This window comes from Anas platyrhynchos, chromosome 13 (genome assembly GCF_047663525.1).
Source record: "Anas platyrhynchos isolate ZD024472 breed Pekin duck chromosome 13, IASCAAS_PekinDuck_T2T, whole genome shotgun sequence".
Classification (NCBI taxonomy): Eukaryota; Metazoa; Chordata; class Aves; order Anseriformes; family Anatidae; genus Anas; species Anas platyrhynchos.
This window is the reverse complement of record NC_092599.1, coordinates 4,395,725-4,422,599: the sequence shown is the minus strand read 5'-3', so window position 1 is coordinate 4,422,599 and position 26,875 is coordinate 4,395,725. Positions and strand designations below refer to the sequence as shown.

Below are 26,875 nucleotides of genomic sequence, written 5' to 3'. Positions count from 1 at the left end.
CGTGGCTTTGGGCAAAACTGGTGGTAAAAGTTGTTTTCAAGAGCGTTTTGCTCCTTTACGGTGTCAGGGAGGTCACGAATGTGACGGAGGCTTCAGAGGTGACTTGGGGAGGGTTGCATCACACCCTCAGGACAAAAACTGCCTTTACAGGGCGTGAGCAGGAGCGCAGACCTGGGGAGAGGCCACGGGAGCTTCTCTCCTGCTCCTCCAGGCTGGGTTTGAGCTTTGTGTGTGCTCAGAGAAGGGGAGAAACGCACAAGCTGTGACTATTTTTGACATGCACTTAAGCTCCGAAACCCCCCAGAAATCAAAGACTCTCTGAATTTGCCAGCAACAGTTCAAGAAAATCCATTTCCTTACGGCTGCTCCCAACTGGGATAGCCGCCCCCCTTCTTCGCACTGTTTATACGTGAATTCCTCCAGCATTATGTGCTTTGTGTAAGCAGGAAAAGTCCAGTCCAGACAAAGCTCCGTGACAGGCTCCCCTGACTAATAGCAGAATTATCCTTACATAAGTCCTTTCTCTTCCTTGGCACTTTTTTTTCCAGCAGGAAGGGTGCTTCTCTGCAGCCTGGCAGGACGAGAGCAGCCGGGCTGGTCCCTGCAGCCCCGGGCTGCTCGCTCCATCCTTTGTCTTGCACTGCCATCTCATGGCAGCCTCGCTGCCAGCTTGAGCAGCTCCTTTGGCTTTCAACTCCGCAGGTATTTTCTTGCTGAGCTGCAAAGGTTTCAGATCTATCAAGCCAAACGAAATCCAGAGATTAAATAAGTTTTTAATTACCGAACGCTCCGTGTCCAGAACCTAAGAGCCTTCAAAGGCAGCTCTAGGCTGGAGCACAAGGCAGAGATCATTTATCTTCCTCGAAGACAAGCGGCCTTCCTGTCCAGACTGCTGCTATATAAATGGTAACACTATACAAACATGTGTCTTCCACATTACGGACCATCTCTAATGGCTCCTTTATTTCAAGAGAGAGAGGGGGGGGAAAAAAAGAAAAAAAAAAAAAAAGATAAAAACCCATACTCAAATCTGGAAGCCATTGCACGCTTCGAACTGTAAAACTATTGCAAATGTTGAACTTCCACTCCCACCTCCTTGCAGCTCAGAGACGTTTCCAGCGCTACCCCCTGTCCATGGGCACCAAATGCTGACAGCCACCCAGCACCCATGGGTGCACAGCGGAGCCCCCAGCACCCCCTGCCCAGAGGAGTGGGAGAACCAGCAGTAGCAGACACCCAAACAAGATGCCTCTCCCCGTCCCATGGCGTGCCAGCAGGCCGATGGGGTGTGTTGGCAAAGCCACGCTGCCAGAAGAGCTTTTCTTCCAGGCTTTGGCTCATCCCGTGCCTGCAGGAGGATCAGAGGAGGCCTAATCCCGGAGATTAAGGCCTGGGTGCTGGCGGAAGGAAGGTTTCTGCTCCTCGCCACTGCAGGGGGGACTCTGCTGGAGCAGGCAAAACCCAGAAAAAACAGAATTATTTTTTTTTCCAACCATTTGAGGACCCCTCAGGTCCCGTGGTCACTGCCATGGTCTTGCGGCTCAGCACCCTGCCCTGGGGCCGAGCACTGCCCTTGCTCCCCACCAGGTATCTTCCACTCTGCAGAGGACAGGCTCAGGTTGGCCCCTCTCAGCACCCAGCTGAAGGTCTGGGGGGGGACCTGGGTCTCCAAGTGGTCATGGCACGGGTGTCCTGCCGTGAGAAATTAGGGGAGGGACACGAGTACCAGGCGGTGCCACCCAGTGTCCCCACCACACAGCCACAGGGCGTGGGAGCTGATGGGCGAAGCCGTGGCACAGCTGCTGCGGGGCAGGGAGGGGAGGGTGACTAACAGCTGGTTGGGAAATACTGAAGGCAAAACAAAACAGGAGTCCCCAAAAAAATAAGCCCAAAGAAAAAGAAGCAAGGCAGCAGGCTTTGCGTGCAGAACTCGTGGGTGCTGCCCATCACGGGATCGTTTCACGTTTTACCTGGTAAACCACCCTCTCCTCTGACCAGCAAATATTATTTTCAAGCATTGCTAAGGGCCAGCAGTGCTGATGCATTTTGGATCAGGATTTTCTTGCTCCAAACCCTGTGTTTTGTGGCCAGAAGACATTCAAGAATATCCCTTCCTCCTCCAGCTGGCATTCAGGACACGCTGGAAGCGCTCGGTGCAGTTCGGAGCCATGCAGTGCCATGAAGCTTTTGAGACACATCCCTCCCTTCTGGGTGGCTGTCTCTGCTCCAGAGAGCCTTGTCCCTGTACCCATGGTGCCACCACCCTGCCGTTCCCTATTAGTGGCTCAGCACCAGCCTCTTTCCCCCCGTGCTGCCCCAGAACCAGCACCGCTCTGCATGGCACGATGCTTGCTCTCCCACATCATGGCAATCCCAATGCAAATCCCAGCCCAGCGTGGCTCAGGTTTGCACGCCCCACCTTGTTGAGCACCTTGCTTTCCCCTTGCACACTTGTACAGAAATTTAACTATACAGAGTTCCTTCAGACTACTCCCTGATGTGCAACTACAGCTTTAAATGACTTCTCTAGGAAAGAATCCTCACTATTTTATACAAATTGTCTTGCATGTTTATTGCACAGAATCCCGATCCAAAAAGAAGGGGATTCATCCCATGCCTATTCATAACACTGCTCTCCCTTACGCATTATGAGCTGGAACAAACTCCAGGCCCCCTCGCATGATGAATGATGCCTACTTCGGGCCTCGCTTTCAGCCTGCTCCGATTTGCTTATTTATGGAGCCTCCATGGCAGCAGCACCAGTGGAAACCCTTCTTGCCCAGTTTTAGCTTTTAAGCTTCATCCCCTGCAGCCAAGTCTGGAATAGGCAAAACATAAAAAGCGATTTCTTTTGTGCTCCCATCACCTGGCAAAAGCAGAGCGCTGACTGCGCCCATCCTGCCCTGCAGAGCCTTTCGCTCCTCTCTCTGATGTATGGAGTTCCTTAATTATTATTGAGGAGAGCGTGCCAGCCTGCCACGCTAAAACAGAAGCTCACAGGAGGCTGAGCAAAGCCCACAGCACGGAGTGGCTTTCATTGAAGATGCCCTGATGTGTTCCTGCACAGTGATCAGGCAGCATCACCCGGGCACACTGCACAACACAAAAACGCTCCCGCCACTCGCGCCTGCTCCCACCGTGCCATTTTTCACCGCTCCTCTCCAAACCAAAATGCCACCAGCACCTCTGGGGGGCGAATACGCTGCAGAGCGGAATCATTAATCCTGATACATCTCACATTTCCTGAACCACTTTGCAAGTTTTTTTAAAAAAACAGCACTAAGTGAGAGAGCCCAGGAGTGAGACATCACAACACCACCACACACCCACAGCCCGTTTTGGCGCACGCAAGCGCAGCAGCTCCTGCCGAGGAAGCTCCACGTGCTGTGTGCAGGAGCAGCAGGAGGGACACTGGTGGCACAGTGACATGGAGGGAGGGCTTCCCAGCAGACAGGGCAGCAGCTCCCAGCTCCGCCAACATTCATTTGTCACCCGGGCATCCCCAAGGTGTAACAACCACCCCACGGGGACACCACCACCAGTCAGGGAGAGAAAAGCATTTGGGGAAGACAACACAAACACCGAGTGTGCCAGAGATTACTTAATTCACAGGGAAATTAAAAACAAAAACAAAACTCCCAAAGCTTTGCAATCTCTTAGAGCAGATACTTTATAGTCAGTTATGAAGACAAAAAAAAAAAAAAAAAGAGCAAGATTTCAGCAGCTGCAGAAGCAGCAGGTGAGGCAGGAGATCTCAAGACCCCAGGGCTGAGACAGCCCCTGGAGGGACCAGCAGCTGCTACAGCAGAGAGAGAAGTTACTGCTAAAGGACAGCAGCAAAAACCAAACTGAGTCAAACGTATCTTTGCTGGAGAATGAAAGATTTAAGCTGGAGCAGCAACTGATTGGGTACGAGCTTTGGGGCAAAGCCGCCTTTCCCTTGCCTGCTAATTGTTATGCCTCCCCAAGATCTCAAACAAGTTATGTTCAACAAACTGCTATTTAATTACCAGCACGGAATCCTGTTAATTAGCTTGCCCCAGAAGGCAGCCCTTCATCCCCATTAAGTGAAATTCCCAACTAATCCCCGCAGTTGTGCGGCAGCCAGGGAAGCTGCAGGGCAGTGCACAGGGGTAACACTGAGCTCCAGGGAGGTGAGGGCAGCCACTGCAAAAGTTCTTCTGTTTTTACATTCAATGCTTGCAAAATCCCCAAATGCAGTTTGTCTTGTTCCTTTATAACTTGTATTACGTGTTCTGACCCAAGCCCAGTTTCAGATTGTGGAAGATATGTTATAGGGGCAAGGTGTAAAGTCCCTACCAGGAATACTTTCCTGCCCTTGAATACAAGTGAGAAGTCTTGCTCATTGAGCTGTTGAAAACTTTTTCCTGCCCTGAGTCTTTCCAGAGAAGAAGGGCTGGAGGAAACGAGGAACCCAAGGAACCCACTCATTGCCCATAGAAATGAGGGCCTCTAAGTGCACACTTGCACTAATACCCATCCATTAATAACTGTATTAACTTAAGCTCCACTCAGTGCTGCAGTAACGACTCCACTTCACCATGGAGGTAAAGCACCTGCTCGCGTTCTCTCACTTATTCTGAGAAGTTTCTGACATTTTACATTCACACTAGTGGTCTTATTTTGAAACCTTGGTTTAAAAAAAAAAAAAAGACCTTGAGTATTAACTGAATATATACAAGAGATACTACTAGTGGACTTCACGCCTTTCTGGTTTAAGAACAAAAAACATTTTAAAAAATATACATATATTTTATTTTTAAATATATATATTTATTTTAATCTGCAAACAAAATGTAGATAGCTTCTAAGAGAAGTTTTACTGAAAAACAGAGGTTTAAAAAAGCAGGTCTGGAAACATTTTGTCTCAAATCAATCACAGAAGCAAGACATTTGATCTAAGAAAACTTCTTTATTTCTTTAATTAATAATCTCATTAACTGCAGTTTTAATTCATAAATACAAAGTTGTAAAAAAACCTCATGTGCAATCCTTACTTTTAAATTTGATTCTAATGGCTGCTTCTTAATACTCCAAACATGTGGAAATCAGTGCAATTTGAACAGTCGCCAAACAAGAACTCTTACCAATGAAGTAATGCTGAGCAGAGCACACGTTCCTCTCTACGCTGCAGCTTCTTCTCGCAAAAGGAACTAAATCTTTGGTAGTATATAGTAAAGCAAACTGACACCTCATAATTAATATAGACAAACATTTAAAGAGTAGCACAGTTAATGTTCACATTCATGCTGTAAAACAAAATCCACTTATTTTCTTTAAATAAAAAAAAGACCAAAGGAGCCCTGACAGCTTAGGAACTGTGTGATAGGTTTTCCTCCTTTGCACTGAAGTCAACAGCAATTCTGTTGACTAAAATAACTGCAGAAGTCTGAGGGATGGGGATCCAGTTAGTCAAATGCATTAGAAATGATTCATGACTTTTTCCAATAGTGTACAGAAAAATATCACACGCTAAAAAAATAAAGACACAAGCCCTTCTTAAATAGGAGGTGTAGAGTTTGCAGGGTTTCTTACCTAAAGATCTCTCACTACGAGCCTGAACAGAGTCTTTTGAAGTCATCACACTTTAAACACTTGTTAATGTTATCTCACAGAGGGTCAGTTCCAATATAAACGTGTCTCTTTAGTTGTTCATTCAGTGAATTCTTCACTCTTTACTCTTACAGCATGTGTGCTGTTGTCAGTGCAAGACCAGATTACATAGTCCATTAGGATAATGCAGTGCAACTCCTTCATCTCTTGGGACAAAGACAGTGAGTAAATCTTAGCATGATAGGAATGTCTCAAAATGAAAATTGAAAACACATTTCACCAAGCCAGTATTCCTCTATGCACAGCACATCTAGAGAAAGCAGCATATCATGTTTGTGCACATTTGCATCTAACTAAGTACAGTACAGAAAAACAAAGCATTCTATCTTAATGAAATCAGAATAAATATGATATGATTAAAAAAATAGTGGCCAAAATAACTTTTAAAAAGAAACAATGAAAAATTGAAAACACAACCAAACAAAAAGTAATGAATGGCACATTTGGCAGGCAGGGTAACCATGTTTCCTCATTTTCAGCAGCAATAGCCCAATCTGAAGTGTTAGAAACTCAAGAGGGCCACTGCACATAGTGGTTCTGCAGGACTTCCAGCCATCCTTCTGCTCGTTCAGACCACCTCCAAACACTAAGTGTCAAGCACAAGACTGTGCTTAATGTTTTCCACGTCTGCCTTCAAAAGCATGGTGCTCTCTGTGCGCTAAGGGAGAGAGAAGGGGAGATAAATAAAAAGAAAACATGTAAATTTTGACAAGGGGTTGAAAAGATAAAGAGGAAAGACAGTGATGCACAAGCAGTGGAGGAAGACAATGTGCCAAGGAGTGATCTTTGGGAATACACTGTTCCGATTCCACATTTATAGAGAGTCTAAAGAAAGGGATCCCTGAAAATCCTGTCTGTAACTGGTTCCACTAAATCAATATACACATTAAGAAGCATGCAGTCTTGGCAGCTATCAAGATGTCTCTCACTAACTTTAGGAATCAGGTGTATTAAGCATAAAGCTAAAAACATTCTAAAATTAAATCTAAAATATTCTATGCTTTGAATGGTAGCTAACTCTCATTGAAGGCACAGGACCATCTGTAATTTTTAAGTGAAAATTTCAGTGCAAGGAGAGATGCTGTGTTTCTAAATGGCTAATTGAGGAACCAGAGAGGTTATTCCCATGGAAATATCCCACCAGCATATCGCTCCTCTAACAGCGGTGGAAATGAACTAGTAAAAATACTTACGTTTATAGAACACTGCTTTAAAGGAGGTGTGTGGCAGAAGTTTATATATCTTTTCTAAAACTTTTGCTTCACTCGCTAAGGAAGCGTTCCCATTCCAGACTTGTATAACATCTTCACGGTCACGAACGCTGACGCTAACCCCTATTACTTCATCATCTGCATGGAAGAGGAAGCATCATTAAAAAAAATACTTGAAAAGTGAGACATGTCTAATTCGATACTTATGTGCTGTGCAAGTGTCCAGAAGTTGAACAAACTGAAGCAACAAAAGAACAATCTCCAGTGCAGGGAATACAAGTGTTCAAACCAGACAAAACAGTTACCAGAAAGAAACAAACACTATTTATAGTAACTATTACAAATATTACCTCACAATGGTTTTAATGAAGTGCCTCAAGAAAATTTATCTTTATTAACACTTACCCTTGACCAGGAGGTAATCTTGTGATTCACAAGATCTTGTGATTCTTCAGATTGTTTAGCAATATAAACTACTAAGGGAAATCTACCTTAAATAATACTGCATAAAATACTGCAAGCAAAAGCCTGCAGGGGCAGATTAGCTGTCTTGTATTTTTCCTCAGAAACTGGCTTTTTCTCCTTTGTGATAAAGCAGTGAAGGAACACTTCCTAACTGGTTGCTCAGTATCATTGTAACAGCTAATTTAATCTGATGATTGTGTTTAGGAGAGGCAAACAGGGTCACAAGAGATGATGCAAAAGCACCATTCACATCACCCAGACAGAAGAGGCAGCTCTGTAACTGAGCCCAGACGCATGAGATGGTCACAGGCTCATACTTGCTGCCTGTGTCTGAGGGGCAGCACTTGCTGATGCACCTTAAGCATGCTGGCATTCCCAGCGCCTTCCTGGAGTCCATTTCCAAATGAAATGTGTAAGCACAGAAGAGACGTTTATTCTGAAAGTGATTTCATTAAATCATTACATCTGAACAAAACCACAGACGAACTTCTGGATAATTAATGACTGTTTTCCGGTAAGCCAGCAAGGTATTTCGAGAATTTTACGTAAATTAAATCACACTAAAGACTACTTTGACCTACGCAATGCTTTTAAGTGATAATGAAAGCATCACCTTTGGCTAGAGTGCTAAGCTGGGGTTCAGAAGACCCAGGTTTCCATTACAGCTCTGTTATGGGTTTTTAACACCACCACAGGCAAACCACACAGCTTCTCTGTGCTTCAGGTCTGCTCTGGTGCTTCCGCAAACAGCACATAACCAGAAGAGACCACGATAGCTAATGGGCATCGAATTCAGTTGCCTCCAACTGTGACAGTACAAACAATCTGGTATAGAAATGTAATTTGGTGTTCCACAATTCTGGCATTGTAGAATTTAATATTAATCATTTAAATGCTGGCAGAGATAGACATTTAAAACCATGATAATCTGCTGGCTTCCCAGGAACACAGGCTGTTCAGCTGGAGTTCATAGGTAGCCCTGCACTGGAACAGCTGAAATACCTCATCCTCCTCTTCCTGAGGGTAGGAATGGATATGATACCAGTATCATTTTTGAAAGTTACCTGCTGCACAACAATCCATGAACTGTTCTCCAATAGTTGCTAACAGGAGCTCTTTCCATACTGCTGCCTAAGAAGAAGAAGAAAAGTTACTTTTGCTTTACTATCTCTTAATTTAAAAGTTTGGTTTGCTAGAGGATGTACTCAAAACTGAGCTTTCTGAGGTTGTCTAAACAAAAAAGTGTTTGTTGCAATTACACGCTGTGTTATATTAATAATTTCTTCAATATAGTCAGAGCAAGAGTTTAGACCCTGGAAATAAATACTGTTACAAAGAATTGTTAAAATAGATATTTAATATTTAACTCTATTTACTTTGTGTCCATGACCCACCCTGAATGCACTTATCAACATACAGCATGAAAGTAGATTTCCCAAGAATTTCCCATGATAAAAGACAGAAACAAATGATCACAAGTAGAGCCTTACTATGAAAAAGCATTACCATCCATGCTACAAAAAGCACCAGAAATCCCTACCAACAAGTTAAATGGATTTATTATTTAAACATCAAGTCTGATTTGCCTTGACTACGAAATAAGCCTGTCTTTCAACAGATTCAGAGGCACACTAGAGAGTTAAAACGGGGGGGAACACCAACTATCTGCCAGTTTTCTTTGGCTCTGTTAGACCAATTACACTGTTATTTGCTTTTGGCATTTATTACCTAAGCAAAAGACCATACAAATCCTGGAACGCCTCTGGATCAACACGTTCAGTAATATGCTCCAAGGTGTGCATTTACAGGGACGGAAAATATAGACATCGATGTATTCTGTAATATATGTATTTTGCTATATCACCATAAAGATTTTATTAATACACTTCTTTTAAGGAATGCCTTTCTGCTCTTTGAAATTAACTTGAATTTTAGTACTATTAAAAAGAAAGAGCAATTAAATGCACCATGGTTAAAACAAAAGCAGAAGGAATAGCAATTAAACGCACCAGGGTTAAAACAAAAAGCAAGCAGCTACAGGGATGACAAACCAATAAACTGCTTTAATGGAGCTTCCAAGTCCTCCTAAGCCATCTTCTGGACTACAAAGGACCAGACGTTGCTGTGACTCATTACCACCTCATCCTATCCGTAACATGAAGCTACGCTATGGGAAGAACTGCTGCCATGGCTCACGAGGCAGCTTGAGGACGTCAGAGTGAGCCTGCGAGATGATGCCCTTGCCTGACAGCGTCCAGTCCGTACATTAAGGTGAGATGACCACGCACAGTCATTACCGGGCGCAGTGCTCGCTACCGTGAGCTGTCCTCACGGCCTCATGGGTAGGAAGCACTTCATCCAGTAGTAAGCAGTTGCAGGATCAGGCTTATAAGGATCTAAAAAGTATTAGTTTTCGTATTAAAAATCAGCATACAGAAGGGTCACCGTACACATGCAACAACATTGAAGTGTCAGTATTTTGTCGGTCAGTTTTTCATACCACTTCTAAGACTGGTATCTTCAGAAATAACTACATTTCCCTCCCTCCACACCCCCTGCAAGCACTGCTCTAGCATATTATCTTCCAGTGAGGGCTGTACAAGACGGCTCTTCTTGGCCAGGGAGATGCGGTCTGGGTGTGTGGTGATTAGAAGCATGAAGCCAAGACTGAGAAATAGGCATAAATAGTATTTTATGCCATTTACAAAGGTACTAAAAGCTGACTCAGGTTCATCTCCCATTAAACCTTTCAGAGGTGATCAGGGACATGTGGTACTTAGTTTGAGATATCAGGAAGTAACCTCATGGCAGAAAGTGGTTATCATTGTATGAAAACCAAGGCTTCTTTGGGGTCCCTAAATGCACCACACAATAATGCAGGCTCCCAAAACCTCTCGTCACTGCTGACAATCTTCACACCTTGGGTTATAATAGGAAAAACAAAATTTCAGCGTCTTTTGTGATCACTGGGGACTGAAGGCAGGAAAGCTGCAATTCACATATGGAAAAGAGCCCACAGGCAAAACCAATTAGCTTTTGGCTGAAGTTTCAAGTACCATCTTTCAGCATTTAATGCCTTCTGCAAGGCTGTCACATTTTTCTTACAGTTCATGGTTAGCATTTAAAGGCCTGATCCAGACCCCACCTGCACACACACAACATGTGAACAGGTCAGGCCTCTTCCCTGTGGCAGGTCACAGGAAAAGGCATTTGAAGTCACTTGCATGCATCTGACAACGCTGTGACACTCAGCACACAAAGTCATTTGTTTCAGCAGGGCTAGAACGACAACATGCCTGCACATTTTATCTTTTGCATTTCTAAATTCCGAAAAGAGAAAACTAAGCAGCACTACTTTCATAAGATGTACAAGTGAGGTGACTGACAGCCTCAAACTCAATCTTGCCAAAGGGGATGATCCCACTATTCTTCTCTCCTTTACCCCATATACTCATTAAAATAAACTCTCCTAGCTATACACTTAAATTAAAAACAAGCTATTTTAAAGCATAGTGTGCTAAACTGGCTCACAAATAAGTTTGGTGAGCACCAGAGCCTTCACAAGGGGGATGAGGAAAAGAGAACAAACAAAACCTTCCCTCTTTCAAGGGAAGAAAGACATTAGATGGGTCTCGCTACCTGTGGAGAGAAAGCCTTAGCCCTCATTTGTCCTGAGGAAGGCACAGTGCTCCTCACTCCCACACACAGCACATACAAGCAGTGCCAAGCACAAGCAGTCCTACTGAGTTTGACACAAAACTTGGGAGCATTTGGCACTTTGTGAAACTCTGGAAGTTGTGCTGAACCACGCGTGTGGATTGTTGAAGAGCATTACTGAGGTTCTGGCTGTAATATTAACAGGAGGAGGTTTCTATGTTTTGCTTTGCATGCCTGTAATCAAACTGAGTTTTGAAAACAAAGGTGTTTATAGAATAACATCTTTGTCAAATGGAATACGATGCTGCAGCTTTCATTTGATTTATAATACCTTGACAAACGTGATCAAAACCAAGAGATACTAAATTAGCTGAAAATAAAACTTTTGCTCACCATCTCAAAGCAAAAGATTACAGACTTTAAAATGGTGTTTGGTTGTTGCATCAGGTGATGTCAAAACTAGGAAGTCTTACAACAGCTTTATCACATGGAATTTAAAGGAACCCCCTTCCAAAAAAAAAATCAAAGGAAAGAGTCAGTGTTACATACCGTACTTTCTTTAGGGACCTTCATTTTCCATATACCTCCCTTGGCATTGCTTTCCTCTTCCCTGGTTATGGGAAATAGATCAGTAAAATAAGCATTCAGATCCACATCAAGATAAACCTACGTTCAGGGGTTAATTTTCCCAGAAAAATCCCATTGGAAATGCAGTTACTAACCCCGGGTAGCATGACTCAAATTATGACTTCTGACATCAGACATAATTCTTCCATTGTTCATATGAACTGTATCTCTCAACACCTAATCCCTCTCCCAAGTTTTCTGTGTTGGAAAATATATACATTTTCCCTGGCTACGGACTAGCTTTGAAGTGGCTGCACACTATATGGGAACAAGCCACAAAGCAATTTTATGTTTTACTATGGTAACCTTTTATTTTGGAAGATCTCCGGCACATATTTTCACAAAAGCAACTTATTACTCTCAAATTTATCCATTTCAATAGAAAAACGTGAGTATACTTCATTTCAGTTTTGTGACAACTAGAAATTAACTGCCTTTGTTTAAAAAAAAAAAAAAAAAAAAAGAAGACTGAAGTTGTCTGGGGCCAGGACAGCCAACCTGTAAACTGTCTTTTAATGTCAATGGTGCAACACAGAAACCTCTGAACTTTTGAAGTTTGTTACAGTTCTTTCTAAAAAATTTAAAATTTTAGGGCTTTTAGTATTCTGTTAAGGCTCTGTAAAAGCAAAGTTATAGGCACAACCTAAACGTCACTTTTGGAGCAGCAAAAAGCCATTATGAAAGCCACAGAGACTCTCCAGGTCAATGATGTCACACTGGTCCATACAAACACCTGTGGAAGAAGGAGGGAAACCTTTGCAAGTCTCTAATTCGTTCTTCTGAGTTTGTTTTTCCTCTAAAAAACAATGCTGTGGTTAGCCAGTATAGTACAACTGCGACCTGAGAAAAGCTTCTCTGCAGTAATTACTGTTAAGTCAGGGGGTTACCAATGGTACCAACCTCTTGCAATCCCTTCCCTAAGAGGCAGCACACACACCTAGTCTTAAAACAGATGTATCTTTTTCAGGAAAAGCCCTTGCATTTTACACCTTTAACAGTGATTTATCAAAATAGAATTTAGACTAGAATGAAAAAATCCGTTCAAAAATATCAAGGAGCTGCACATATTGGTCCAGCTGATTTATACAGACACCAACATTTTGTTCAAACCCAATTTAGTTATTCTGGCCAGTCACAGTATTTTTTTTAGAAAACTAACACAGATCTTCAGATGAGTTTCACTTTAAAGAAGTATTTGCCTCTTCAGTAGATTAGGACAGAAACCTCCTGTAGTAACTCAACATCCAGTTAGAGACACGATGATCCAGTTAGAGAACCCTAATCCAATTACAATCTAGTGCAAATGATGTCAAAAAGATCAAATCTCTTCAGCAAATGTTTAAGATAATTAAGATGTGAAGGAACTGGATCAGGAAGAAGGTATGCTAAACTCAATTTCTGAAAGGAAAACATCAATGATTTATACTTTATTTCATTACTATCCCACAATCAAGTAGGGACTTGCTGCAATGCACCACTTCATAATGCCTTATGTTGGTTTTAACCCAAGCCTGTAAGTAGATTTTAATGCACACTCCATAATTTTGTACAGGTGAAGAACAGTTAAGGACGCACCAGTTATTTGCATCATTATTACGCTACCTTCACTGCAAAGAAAAATTTGCAAGGTAATAGCGTGTTTCAAAGACAAGTAACGTTCTGTGCAGTCTTGAACCAGATTTCAAAGGCACATTTTAATTTCTTAATTGTTAATCCATAATTTAATTTCTGACATTTATGTTCAAAGGTGGACAATTAAATTACAGCCTGCACTTTTAATAATGACTCTATTTAGTACAAGTCACTTTTAAGCTTAACATAACCCCTAGGATACTTTTTGCAGGTCTCAAGGTCAGGCATTTGCAGGCAGCAGGAGGGTGATGCTCCTTGCCCACACCTCCTTTCCCTGCCTCCTTTCCCCACGTCAGGTTTTCCCAGTGCCCGCTCCCAGAAGCGTCTGATGATAACACACTTACCAAAGTGGCCGTCTTTCTCCCCGCATTAAGTGGTAACTACATCTCAGGGGCAAGCTTGTCACAGGAGGAATGTTGTTGTAGACACTCCAGAAATTCTTTATAAAACACAAAAAACACTAGTTGCATTAACACAAAAAATACATTTCAAATGAATTTACTTCCTTGGTCATATTCTCTAAAACCATCACATCTTACTCCTAGAGACCTGTCACCTTCTGCATTATAAGAAAATGAAACTTACTGCAATTTCACTTTTGTGTGTTTATACTGAAGTATGTCAGAACAAACCAGTACACTGAACTTCCTTAACATACTGAAGATATACTTACATAAAATCTCCACCTTGTGTCACTAACAACTAGTCTAAAACTTCACTGGGATCATCTTGAACTACAAAGAAACAGCAATAATTCCGTTGAACTAAATCCCTAACTAGCTCTCAAATTTTCATGAGACAAAGAACTTAAGATGCACGTTAATACAGGAATGGGGGAGAAATGAAAAGATGCAGGATCCATCAGAATACATCCCAGCTATTCTGGTAGTGAGAGCAGCAGCTGTCACATGTGCTTGGGGTGGATAAAAGGCACCTAGAAAGGGTGGTGAGCAACAGGGAGGGATGATTGAAGGGATCCCAATTCTCTTTCTTCTTTATCCAACAGCCAGGAAGAAGAAAGGATTTGAAAGACTTATGTTGCATCAACATGTAGTGATGCAACATTAAGCATTAGTACAACTAATTAAGTATTAGTTCATCTAATACTTAATCATTAGCACGACTTAGAAACAAAGACTGCAACATTATGCGATAAGATTTTGTAGCCCTTGGCAATTCCATTTAACAGCCATTACCAACATCCAGTCACAAAAGAAGAAAAACTATTAAAAATATAAAAGTGGGTATGAAAAATTGGAGAGAACTAGGAACATTTATATTAAGTTCTGGGCCATCGTGCAGTGCTGCTCCTCTCACCGATGAAGATGGAAAAAGGCACAAACAGTGGCTCCCACGGGAGAGCCAACACCAAGTGCTGGCTCCAGCTTTCCCCCTTGAGCTTACCTGGCCTCGTGCCTGGGTCTTCCCAGAGGGATTCTTTGTGTTTTCAGCCCCAAATTCATGAAAAGAAAGACTTAAGCTTTTTGAACAATAAAGCCCAATAATTTAATGAATAAAGGCTGGATGCAGAGTGGGAAAATGGTCATTACCAGATACTGCGTACACTGTTTTGTGGTCTTACGCTGACCTTTTTCCAACAGTTCAAAGAGCCAGCACAGCTGGTTTTGAAACAAACCCACTGGTACTGTCAGCTCAAACTTGACAGAGGTGTTCTGCTGCACGGTTGATGCAACCACTCCTGCTAACACAGGCATGGTAACTCTGGTATAAAACAGAAATGCAATGTACTTGCAAGAGATGCCCGCTGATGGGCACTGGCAGATGACACAAACACGCAGAATTTCCCATTGTTGCATGATGTACATGTAAAAGCCTTTTGATGTGTCAGTTTGATAGATTAGTTTTATTTTTTTTTTTTTTTAAGAAAAAAGTCATGCTCCAGGGCAGAAAGAAATAAAAACACAGGCTGTAACATTTAGTCTTCATGCAATGATTTTCTGTATTAAAACTTAGAGAAAAGTCAGGAAAAATACTTGAAAACACATCAAGTATAACAATGCAGCACAGGCACAAGTGGAAACTTTGGAAAGTTTATGGGTGGGCTTGCCTGATCAAGCCAATATTTCCTCCTTTTCTGGTCTGGAAAGCCAAGTGAAATTCAAACAATGACTATGTGATACCACACACGATCACGCACAATAATGCTTACACTTCCTACCACAGGTGAGCAAAGCCATGGGCGTGACTCACCCAGATGGGTGTTAATCCTGCTTCACACCTTAAGTTTTGCTTTTCTTGTGTGGCAGTTGCTAGAGCCAAGCCAGCCTTACCTGTACTGTTTGTACTGTATAAATCTTCTTCAAGTTGGAGGCACATTCGGCTGCTGTAGTACCAGGTAGTGACCTTGGGGGGGGGAAAAAGAAAGTAGGGATTAATAAAAATGTATTTTAACAAGGGGGAAGAAGGGAGACAGGGAGAAGTGAATCACACGAGTGCGAAGACAAAATATCCACAAATCAAAGTTATCCAGTGAACTCCAATTCTAATCATAATTGATCATTTAAAGAGAGGAATTCCATTGTTTTTATACTTTTGAGTAAATAGAGATTTACCAGGTAAATTGGGATTTTGTAATAGAATTTAATAGTCATTCGGTTGGAAGGGACCTATAAAGACCAACCCCAGCTGCTGTTTTATGAAATCACTTTCAGTAAGCAGGTAAAATTCAGATTTTAAACCAAAAACATGGATGCTGCTAACTGCCACGCCACACTTCTCAGCTGTTAGAAAAAAAGTTATTTGTCTGGAACCTGCAGACCCAAGCTTGCATCCCCAGGCTGTTTGCCAGTGCTTGCCAAGAGCCAGGGGCACCCCGAGACCCCCGGCACCCCGAGACCCCCGGCGTGCCGCAGGGGGGGGCAGTGGCCGCCAGGTGGCAGCGGGCTCCAGCCCAGCGCAGCACCAGGAGCCCCCGGCCCTGCTCCTGCATCCCTCAGATGGATGGAAGGAGAAAAAGATGCAGGGCTCACTGGTGTACTGCTGTTACACTGAGCTGATCTCACTGCAGAGCACTTCAGTGTTTTATGGGAGACGCGTACGGGCTGTGGGAATGCGGAATGCCAAAGGACAGCTCCTGGATTCAGTGCTGTGAGCCACCTAACGCAACCCACACGGTAAATTTGGGATTTCAGGCAGTCCTTCCACCAGCAATAATTCATTCTGCAAGCTGTGTCTGCTGCTGGCGCTTGCCACAAAGCCAGGAGGTGCTTGGGCTTGTTTCACACCCAGGGCGCAGGGCTACGCTGCTGTACACCAGACAGGGTGAGCTTCTCTGGGTCACCCTCACACCGACCATTCCCATGTTCCCATCCCAACCAGGGCTGCTGCCTTTAGGCACTGCAGTACCGTGTCCTTTTCAGCCTTTGTGCCATCTCTCAGGTGTGTGCAATGCAGGGCAGCACATCCACCACATCCCCAGGTGTCCTCGCTCCACCACCAACCTGACAATCCCAGCACACACCCTCCGGCACACTTAGTGCGAACGAGGTCAGCATTTCCAGGGCTTGTTCAATTTGTTAAAACCAGAAGCATTTTCCTCCTCAGAAGTTGACACAGGATTTGTAAAGCAGAACGAAGATCACAAAGCAACCTCCCATTGCACAGGAAGGATGGCATTCAGAAGACTGAACCCCAAAACAGAAGCAGAGGAGACAGAGGGGAATCCAGCTGATGCTCGGGTACCTTCTGGAGAAAGATCCCAGGATAAGGGCAAACCAGACCCTAGTAACCCTCCCATCTCTGCAGCTGCTTGTCCCAGTACATCTGAATGGCACGTAAAGCACTACAACAACTCTCGGTTGTTACAGATGTAATTCAGGCTCTGGGGCAGAAGGGGAGTCCACACAGAAGAAATGAAATAATTAAGCAAGCAAAACTGCTGAAGCCGCACCAGATCAACTGAACTTTAATGCTGGCCCCCAGGTTTCTTGGGGGGCTCCTATCAAAGCAAAATGACTTTAAAGTGCACACAAAAGCAGCAGAGAAAGTCCTCCATCTTTTCCAGCATAGGACAGCCTAGCTAATGATCACTGGATACAAGACTACATCACTGTAATGGACTCAACAAGAAAACAGGGCATTTGATGCCCCAATTTCAGTAATTAATTTAACTAGAGATTATAAAAAACAGACAAGAAATCAATATAGCGCAGGTCTGAGTCCTGTGGTTCATGAACTACAAAAACTCCCATGGGAAAGACTGATAATGTGAAAATAACAACAAACAAAGCTTTCAGTGTGCTCAGAAGGAATTATTATAGTGACTGGTGGCATCTTTGTGCTCTGCACTCATCATTAAAGAGCAAAAAGAAAAATCCACGATATTTAACAAAACCAAAGCCAACTTTCAAACACAAAAAACAATGAAAGCAGTAAGTTAAAGGAGATGGAAACTCAGCAGGAGGTGTTTTTGTCAATGAGGAATTGTGGATTTGCAAACTATCACTTACTTTTTCCTTGCTGCTGACCAGAAGTAGCACATCTCACTGCGTGTCATGTACTATCAACCTTTAATAGGCAAAACATGAGTAAGTTTTGCCTCTTCTTGTTTCAAACCACCGTTCAAAGAATTTCTTCTCTTGCATGCTACTGCCAGTTTGCTGACTGCAGATCACCAACACCTACGGGGTTAACTCTGCTGTACAACGTGTGGCATCTTCTCTGCATGCTCACACTGATACTGCTCCCGAGATGCTGCCATGGTAAGGTCTATTCAAATGAAAGAGAAACCCAGTCTGTAATGATAGCTTTCAAAGGTTATCTAGATAATCACGGTAGCCGTGTAGTTATTTTAACGCCATTTTAAAGATCAGCTAAGAATGAAAGACAATATTCCACTCCAAGGTCATCAAATGGTTCATTTTGATATTTGTCTGGGAAAAAAAAAAACATTATCACCTGGCAGAAAACACCAATCAACCAGCAAATCATTTGTTTTAAAAGTTAAGATGACTGACTACTCATTTATTCTTAGTAACCTGCCTGGCAAGCACTCTGTGCCCACAAGATTACACTGCATTATGTCAGCCTCTCACCCAGCTCTGAGAAGTGCCACTGATTTATGGGTCTGAGCATGAACCCCTAAACCTTATTAAGCAAATACTACAGAAGGGGCTGTAAATGATAAAATGACAGCATGCAGCAATTTAAAAGTTTCAGGACCATTTGCTGCAGAAGTTACACCTGCACAAATTGGGTTGAACGCGTGAGTATAGGACAGAAACGGGATTTTAAATCACAGACAGCCAGAGAAGGAAAAAGTGCATTTCATTCAAAATGGCAGATTGCTGACAGCAATGAACTGCAGCTGTTCTGCCACAGCCTCCCAGGAACTCAGCAGATAATACAGATGACAATTGAGCGGGTTGTGTGCCTCGAAACCCAAGAAATTATTTCTTTTTAACTAAGTACACAGAATAAGTTTAGATTAAACTAGCACAAGTGTTAGATGAGTTCCTAATGAAGAAACCTGTAGATATTCCTATTTCTGTACGTATTCCAACAAACACTTGCAATGTAAGCTAGGAGTAATAAAATGTTTGTGTACCTTGCTGAAAAAACTCAATACATATTCTACTACAAAACAGAAAGCTTTGTTTAAGGGTCTGTATTTGCAGGTCACTGTGGGGCTCCTCCATTTGGGATAGTTTTACTGCCATCAACAGTAACATCAAGCTGATGTGCCACAATGAATTTTGAATTATTGCCATGGTGCTGTTTTGAATCAACTCAACAAGCACTGCAAACACGAAGAAGCAGGAGGGAAAAGGCTGTGTCAGAAAGCAGCTGGACACAGAAGGCTTTTTTGGAGGTGGGCATGTCAGCCCCTGGGCCACCAACCCATTAATGCACACCCAGCTTCCCCACGGAGCCTGCACATGAAATATTCAGCAGCTCTCCTGCTCCATGCCCTGCGATTCCCAGCACCTTCCTGCACCTTCAGAATATTTATGGGAGAAGTTTCAGTGCAACTTCTGGAAGAACTGAGTTGCCTAACGAGGTCAGGCCCACCCCAGTAAACTGCAGGGGCATTAGGAAGAAGTGGAGCATGGAACCAGAAATAACCTACCCAAACTGCATCCTACTGCCAGCTTGCTTAGCTACTCCTTTATTATTCCAGCATGAATAAAGAACAAGAGACAAAGATAAATTCCATTGTTTTATGCATGAATAAACCTCCAGGTGGTTGTGCTTATGTTAATGTGACGCTGAACTGTAGCTCTTCTGTTTCCCTGCGAAGAGCCAAGGATAGAAGTTTTTTTTTTTTTTTCATACGTACTCACACTGGCCTTTGTTTCCCAGCGGGAATCGCTCCACGGCTTTAGCGGGAGCTTTAAAAGCTGCCGAGCACTTTTGAAGATACCACTGTCAGTGCTGAGACACACTGGTTTGGGTACGAATAAGCAAAATATTTACTTGCAAAGCTTAAACTCAAAAACATGCTGTGGCAACTAAATAAATCTGGCAATCCATCCTGAATGCAGACAAAGACTGATTTCAAGCCATCAAAGCCTGTCAAAATGCATTTACCAGGTTGAACGTTTTTATAATATTAACCATCATTTTTCATTGTAAGCCACCTACTCATGAGCTTTAATAGATGAAATAGATGATTCCAGATAAATAGGATTTTGCTATAGGGAAGAAGGGAAATTATTAAGTTTAGTTTCCAATATTTGATGTGTTCAGTTATAATGATTCACAATTATTATGAAAACAGCTCAGTTGTCTACTAAGCATTATTTATATAGATCTCAACACTATAAACTGGGGAGAGGAAAATCAGCATATAGGGGTGTATTTATGTGAGAATGTTTTCACTTTCCTGGAGTTGTCTATTAACATTGCATTACATTTGACAACATTCATTAGCATATTCTTCCTCTCAATGATACAGAAGAGTTGAACCATAAACAAAATTACCTAAAAAGCACTGTTGAAGTGAGGCAAGAAGAAAAGGCAGACAAGCCCCTACAATGAAACCAGCACTGCTGTGTGCATACACTCACACACACTTCCACTGACATGAGCGCATCTGTGACAGCGCTTATCTGGAAATGAGACTTCTGTACTAGGCTTTTGTGATCTGCGTTCAATTTCTGATAGCAGCGATTTGTAAAGAAGGGTACCCGTATTTTCCTCGCTGTTGACTGAAAGTGGCATGTCAGCAGAACTGTCAGCTCAGACGCACTTAGATCTTCAAAAGACGTCTTTCTGCAAGGATGTGTGACATCTTCATCACTGCAAGTGCATACACAAACTCTGGACCACGAACTGTAACCACTGACAAAACCTCTGGCTTCTCATTGAGAGGCTGAAAAAAGCAGACAGCTATTAGTACTGGTATCTTCTATTATTTTAGCAGGGAAAGGCTTACTTAGTGCAGCTTTGATCATGAGAGGGCACACAACGCCAGGTAGGATACTTGCATTGTGCCCAAACATACACATCAAAAAGCCAAATCAGTTTACTATCTTCATATTTACACACATATTGTATCTAGATCTACAATCCCAAATCCCATTAAGGGATAGTTTCAAGTGCCTAACCTGGTTCGTTTTTAAATTATTACATTCATTGAGGTATTATCACAGTACATGTATCGTCTATTTTTTATTATTATTTTTTTTTTTTTACAATAAAGTATATTGCAAAAACTAGAAATGCGATCTTTCATTTAAAAGCCAGAGACAACTACAAGCAGAACTGTGCACTAATTCACAGCCACACTGACAAGAGCAGGAGTGTGAAGAGCCACCAGCAGGAATCAGCTTCCCAAGGTGGTACCAAAGGCATCCCCATGACCTGCTGAAATTCTCCAGACCTTGTAACATCACCAGGATATGGCACGCAAAGCACTACAAATAAGACATGCAGGTATCAACTCAGAAACCTGCAGAATGGACACACAAAACAGCAGATCTAAAGCCTCTGTTTTAGAACACTTGGTATATCACCTTAAAACATGAACTTTTTAAAAAAAAAAATCTCATTTCTTTTAACAGGAAAAAATGACAGCTTCTGTCTCTGTATGTGAAATGGCCTGTGAGCATTTGAAGATCATTCATGGGATCTTACTTGTCAAACTAGTGAATAATATTTTCCCAAACACTTTCATCATTCTCACTTTCCTAAAGCATACACGGGGTCAGATATAAGAAAGTGAAATCCAACTGTTAATATTTTAGACATGTACCAAGAAAGAAGGCTTAGCACTTCCAGGAAATGCAACTGGCCCGTGATATGCGTGTGATAATGACAGTGAACCAGAACCTGGTCACAGGATTGCAGCCCTCAGAGCTTAAACCTACGCCAAGGCATTTAGAGAAACAAGTGCTAATGTGGATAAAACAAAGGCATTTACTTCTGAGGTGGGAGATGAATCCGGGACACTAAGGTAAAAATGAGGCCATTAAACCCAAGTGAATCACTTGGAAGCATGTCACAAGCTGCTAGAGGAAGTGCTGCTTCCTGGATATTTACTTTAAGAGTGTGACTTAATGAAAAGACACATGTTGGTGATCTTAGAACGTGTGCCATGGATCTCTCACCATAGAGGGATAGAAAGATGCCTACCTCTACATCTCCATCTCAACATCTACTTACCCTCAAATTTCACTTCCTCTTGCATTTCAGCCCCAAACCCCTGTAATACGTAGAGGCACTCAGAAGCAGTACCATCGCATGACACAACACCACTGCTCCACACTAGGCGTTACTGAAGTAAGTTAAAAATGCTCAGTTGCATTCTACAGAAAGTTCATCCCATGCAAACCTTAGCACCAGTCCCCCAGCAAACCGTGTGGGTGTACCAATAAACAGTACAGATGCTTCAGTGGGACTCTGTGGACACACAAACCTCCACACACTGCAGTAATCTGAGCTCCTAGTCGTCCATTAAGAGCTCTCTTGGGTGCTTTTTAATGACTTACATTAAAAAAAAAATAGTAATATTGTTCCCTGTCATTATTCTGCTACTGTTGCTGGTAAACAAGGCAGCTGGTAAACAAAACTGTGCTGAGTGTAGGTAAGGCTGAAGACACGCTGACGCCTGGTGACAATTTTTTTAAAATATACATTCACTTTTGGTTTTGTAAGGTAAGGAAGAACAACACTACCTAATTAAATGCACTTAGAAGGGATCAGAAAGAGAGAGAAAGAAAAGTGAGCAGAATAGCTGAGTTTTAATGCCTGAAATGCAGCTGAACCAGGACTTGGGGGTGAGGGGCTCACGATACAGGTCAGTAACGTGAAATGGATTTTTAACTTCTGGCATAAATTATACAAGCTGGACATGCTTATCTCCCCGTGCTCATGTAAACAAGCAGATCTTTGTGATAGCTTGCTTCGGAAGTGGTCCAAATGCTGTTTTTTTAGAAGTAACCAAACAAACAGAAAACACGATTCAGACCCTGAGCCTGACCGAAACGAAGTCAGGGTTCAAAGGGGTGAACCAGGCATGATTTGTGGGGTCACTCACAAGGTTTGGTTTGCTGGACCTGAGACCATTTGCCTGCTTTCGTCAATGTCATGCTATTTCTCCATCAGGAAATAAAAAAAGGGACAGAAGAGGGGAAGAGAAGCTCAGGACAGGGCAAGGAAAGAGGTCAGCATGCAGCAAGGCTTGCGGGGAGAGAACTTCTCCTCCTGGTTGAGGGAGAGGAGAAACACACCAGAAGGTGGAAGGGGCGATACAGAAGGTTAATAACGAGACAAAAGCACAGTCCGGGAGCAGACAGGCGAGCAGGCCGGGATTTCAGCTTCATTTTTGGCCAGGGCTCGGCACGGTGACCCCAAACCCCCGCGTAGCCCAGGGCCCCCTCCCTCGCGTCACGGCTAAATTTAGGGCTTAAAGCAACACCCGGGGCGCCGGCATCGGGAACCACAAAAGCAAAACTGGCTCGGAAAGTGCTTTTATTAACAGCTGGCTGAAAGCGTAAAGGGGGGGGGACACCCAGCAAATGAATGTTACATCCAGAAGTTCTCCCCCCCGAAGCCAGCCCCCCGATAACCACCGCCCCCCACGGCTCCCCCACTCACTTATCGAGCCAGAAGGTCCAGGGCGAGTGCAGGGGCAGCGGCAGCCCCAGCCCCCCCGGCCCTCCTGGCAGCCCCTCCGGGGAGCTGGGGGGCTCCGGGCCCGGGGGGCCGGCGGGGGGGCTGAGCGCCATGTCCCTGCCCCGGCCGGCCCCGCAGCGCCGCCCGCATCGGGGGGGCGGGACGGGAGAGGGCGCGGGGAGGGGACAAGGGACGCGGGGAGGAGGGGAAGAGAGGAAGGACGGGAGGGGACGAGCCGGCTGGTGGAGGGGGGCAGCCCGAAAAGCAGACCCTGTGGCTGGGAGCCGTGCCTTAACGCCTCGTGAGCTCAGGGCTCGGGGCTGTGCTGATGTCCCTGGGCAGCCTGTCCCTGTTCCTGACCACCTCTGGGTGCAGACCCTGTCCCTAACCCCCAGCCTGACCCTCCCCTGTCCCAGCTCCATGCCGTCCCCTCGGGTCCTGTCACTGTCCCCAGAGAGCAGAGCTCAGCGCCTGCCCCTCCCGCTCCCTGTGAGGGAGCTGCAGGCCGCCATGAGGCCTCCCCTCGGCCTGCTCTGCTCGGGGCTGGACCCAGGGACCTCAGCACTCCTCACACACCTTCCCCATCTGCATAAACCTCCCTTGGACACAGTTTTATGTCTTTCTTACATTCTACCACCCCAAACTGCACACAGGGACCAGAGGGACACAGGGACAGAGAGGTGGTGACAGGCAGTGATAGATGTGACTTGAGCACACAGCTGACTCGGACAGGGCGATATTTATCTGTCTTCTCATCTTCTCCCCCTCCTATTTAATTTACATGCTTCTTTTAAAGGGAGACGTTTCCCATAATCCAGCATGGATGCGTGCTTTAAAAATCTCACAGTATTTTTATAATAGTATTTCTTAATTTAAGATTCTCCCCGGTGGGACTATGCACAATAGTAAAGTTAAACACCCACATAAGCGATAGCAGGATCAAAGACCATGAATCACATAGGATTCCTTGCAAACACATTTAGTAGGATGAATAATTTTATATGCACTTCTTCCTAAAAGAAAAATCAGTGAAGCCACACTCCTTTAAAAAATGAAATCTAACAGTAAGTAAGGCCAGAGATCACCCATAAAAAGCAGTCTGTACAGTGACAGTGAAGAAACAAAAAAAGTTAATGATTATGTTGTGCAGATGGAAAATGCTAACTACTTAGCCAAATTAAATAAGATCTGGAAAACCAGTTGCACCATCTCTTGCAATTTAATTTACTGCTCTTTAAATAGAAGACAAGATAATGACTGCTTGGGAAAGCTTGGAGTCTGAAATTCATTGGTATGCCCACTCCAAGCTTTCTCCCGCTGTGTTAATGGTGCACCCACCAAAAACGTTCATCCTGAACAAAGTACTACATTAAATGGTTGTATCTAGGCACAGCAGGCCTGGGTTTTCACAGGAGAGCTGGAGAAGAAGAGAAGGTAGCAGGGTGGTGATTTCCTGAAGGGCACACTTCGCCTCTGGGCCTGCGGCAGACAGCCTCCATGCCAGTGGCATTTCTGGTGCCCTGCTGAGGTTGCCAGTGCAGTGCCTATTTTTGTCTATGCAGCCAATCTTGCTGGAAATAAGGCCAAGACCACAAGCACATACTACACAGCTAACTCCTTGAATCCACTGCCTGCCTCTGTCAGGAACCACACGCTCCAGCAAAAGCCTCCAGATTCCACCATCAGCAAGCAGTTCATCATTTAAAACATTATAGCTCAGGTTGAAAACAAATTACCATGTTACAAACAACCTGAGCTGTAAGGAACAATATCAAAGTACAGCCCCCACACCTCCAAGACACTGAGTGAATACCAGGCAGCAGAGCCTGTATCATTACTCCAAATGAGACATGTAAAGCCTCTATTTGTTTCTTGTTTACAGCGGTAAACACCAGGCCTCACAGCGGCACAAGGTACATCATGGGAATCTCAGATAACAGTAAATTAATCTGGCTGTGGAGGAAGGGCAATCACAGGATGCATTGAATTAGCACACGCAGCCCTTGCCTACAGACGTTTCTAAGAAGTCGTGACACAGAGGCAAGAACAAGTCTCCTGAGGTGGATCTCACAAGGAGAAACAGTGGTGAGAACAACATCCTGATCCTGCTCAGCCTTCCCGCATTGCCAGCATGCCTTGAACAAAAACATTTTGGAGATTGAGTTCCAGGAAATTAGTAGCACTTTTAGACAGATTTATGAACTTTAATTAAAAATGTATTTCACTGATATTTGCCTCATATCTAGAATGTTCATTTTTAAAGAAACCCTGCTGATGCCATCTCCTGTGCTTTTGCACCTTCTCAAGCAGACCTACAATACACAAATTGCGTTATGGTGCAACTCCGTGCTCCAAGGCAGCACAGAGACAAGGTGACTACAGCTCACCACCACAGCAGGACTGCCTGTCTCTATCCCTTACTTACTTGTCCCATCCCAGCTACATCCTCACTTTGCTTGCAGAATCTCTAGGCAAAGGGGGGATTGTCTGCCATGAAAGGTCTTATAAAGCAGAACCAGGCAGCCAAGAGCAGGAGTCAGCAGGCAGATCAGATCAGCTGATTGCAGATGGGTAACAGCTGAAACATTCCCAGGTAACCATTGGTGGGAAAGAAAAAAAAAAAAAAAGAAAAAAAATAATATGAGGAAAAAAATAGTAGGGAAAAAAAAGTGGAGTGGGAAATACCATTTTGGCCCATTCTGAGTGGGCCACTGCTTTCCTGAACTCAGTTTTAAGCACGTGAACCTCTTTGCCCCAAGGGTCCAAGTACTTTCTTGCTGGGGCTATTTAAAGTTGAAGCAAGCACACTATAGCTGGAACACTGAACATAACTCTTTCCATGGTCTTACTTGACATTTAACACCCTGCCCTTATCATCTGTGCTGATCCCAGAGCCTTGGCAGCACCGGCTGTATCACACGTGCTTGAGCTGCTATTTGCCTGCTCGGGTGGCTCTTTGCACAGCCCCTGCTCCCAGCTCGAGGGGAAGATCCCTGCAGCGGAACGTGGCCGTGGCTGGAGGGGCAGGCAGCCTCCTCAAACATTCAGGACCATCCCTTCCCTTGCTGGCAGTTGTATAACATCGCTGTGGCAACTACAATGCCTGCATGCATGAGAAATATTAGCAAAGCATTAGGCTTATTTTAGCTGCGTTTTAACACAGTTTAGCACCTGCGAGCGAGGAAGGGAACAAGCGCCATATGAGCAGTCGTGTTGCGCTTCCACGCTGGAAGCCTCCCACGGCTATTTCCGAGGCGATAGGTATGGCACCTCAGCAAACACCAAGCAGATAACCTGCTTTTGTTTATTCGGTGCTCCTAATAAAAAAATAACCGTGTGAAATGTTGGGGAAGACCTCTGCCTAGCCGAAGCTGGTCTTTTACTTCGAGCCAGAGCCAGCTGCAGCATAAAACCTTCATGGACTTGGGAGCTGGCTGGCGCACAAGCCCTGGCTGCTGTGCCCAGCTGCTGCTGCCGGTGCCCCGCCGGCTCGCAGACTGAGCCAACAGCCATGAAATGTAATTTCTGTACCAAACGCTGGTGTCACGATCGCTGGCTCTTGAAACACTGCC

General features: G+C 44.0%; 1 protein-coding gene across 3 annotated transcripts; it reads right to left on the bottom strand.

The window, feature by feature from the left end:
• Positions 1 to 4,913: 4,913 nt before the first annotated feature.
• On the bottom strand, positions 4,914 to 25,803 carry EIF4E3 (eukaryotic translation initiation factor 4E family member 3). 3 transcript variants are annotated; one of them, XM_013091797.5, is made up of 7 exons: positions 25,729 to 25,803; positions 15,518 to 15,590; positions 13,571 to 13,665; positions 11,517 to 11,577; positions 8,375 to 8,441; positions 6,828 to 6,983; positions 4,914 to 6,292 (listed from the first exon to the last, which is right to left on the bottom strand). In XM_013091797.5, exons 3-7 carry the CDS (start codon positions 13,594 to 13,596, stop codon positions 6,246 to 6,248), a joined length of 357 nt encoding a protein of 118 aa, XP_012947251.1. In that variant the 5' UTR covers positions 13,597 to 13,665; positions 15,518 to 15,590; positions 25,729 to 25,803; the 3' UTR covers positions 4,914 to 6,245. The 3 variants fall into 3 exon arrangements, with proteins under 3 accessions (XP_012947251.1, XP_027323441.2, XP_071900250.1); XM_027467640.3 differs by lacking the exon at positions 25,729 to 25,803 and adding an exon at positions 23,286 to 23,477; XM_072044149.1 differs by lacking the exon at positions 25,729 to 25,803 and adding an exon at positions 17,696 to 17,757.
• Between the last annotated feature and the right edge of the window lie 1,072 nt (positions 25,804 to 26,875).

What these genes read in the sequence shown, in the direction of transcription:
- EIF4E3 (XM_027467640.3), bottom strand. Translation starts at nt 23,416, where the DNA reads ATGGCGCTCAGCCCCCCCGCCGGCCCCCCGGGCCCGGAGCCCCCCAGC. An exon ending in TGGACCTTCTGGCTCGATAA is followed by an intron (nt 15,591 to 23,285) that starts GTGAGTGGGGGA and finishes CCCCCCCCCAAG; the next exon opens with GTCACTACCTGGTACTACAG. An exon ending in AGGTCCCTAAAGAAAGTACG is followed by an intron (nt 8,442 to 11,516) that starts GTATGTAACACT and finishes TCTTCTTCTTAG; the next exon opens with GCAGCAGTATGGAAAGAGCT.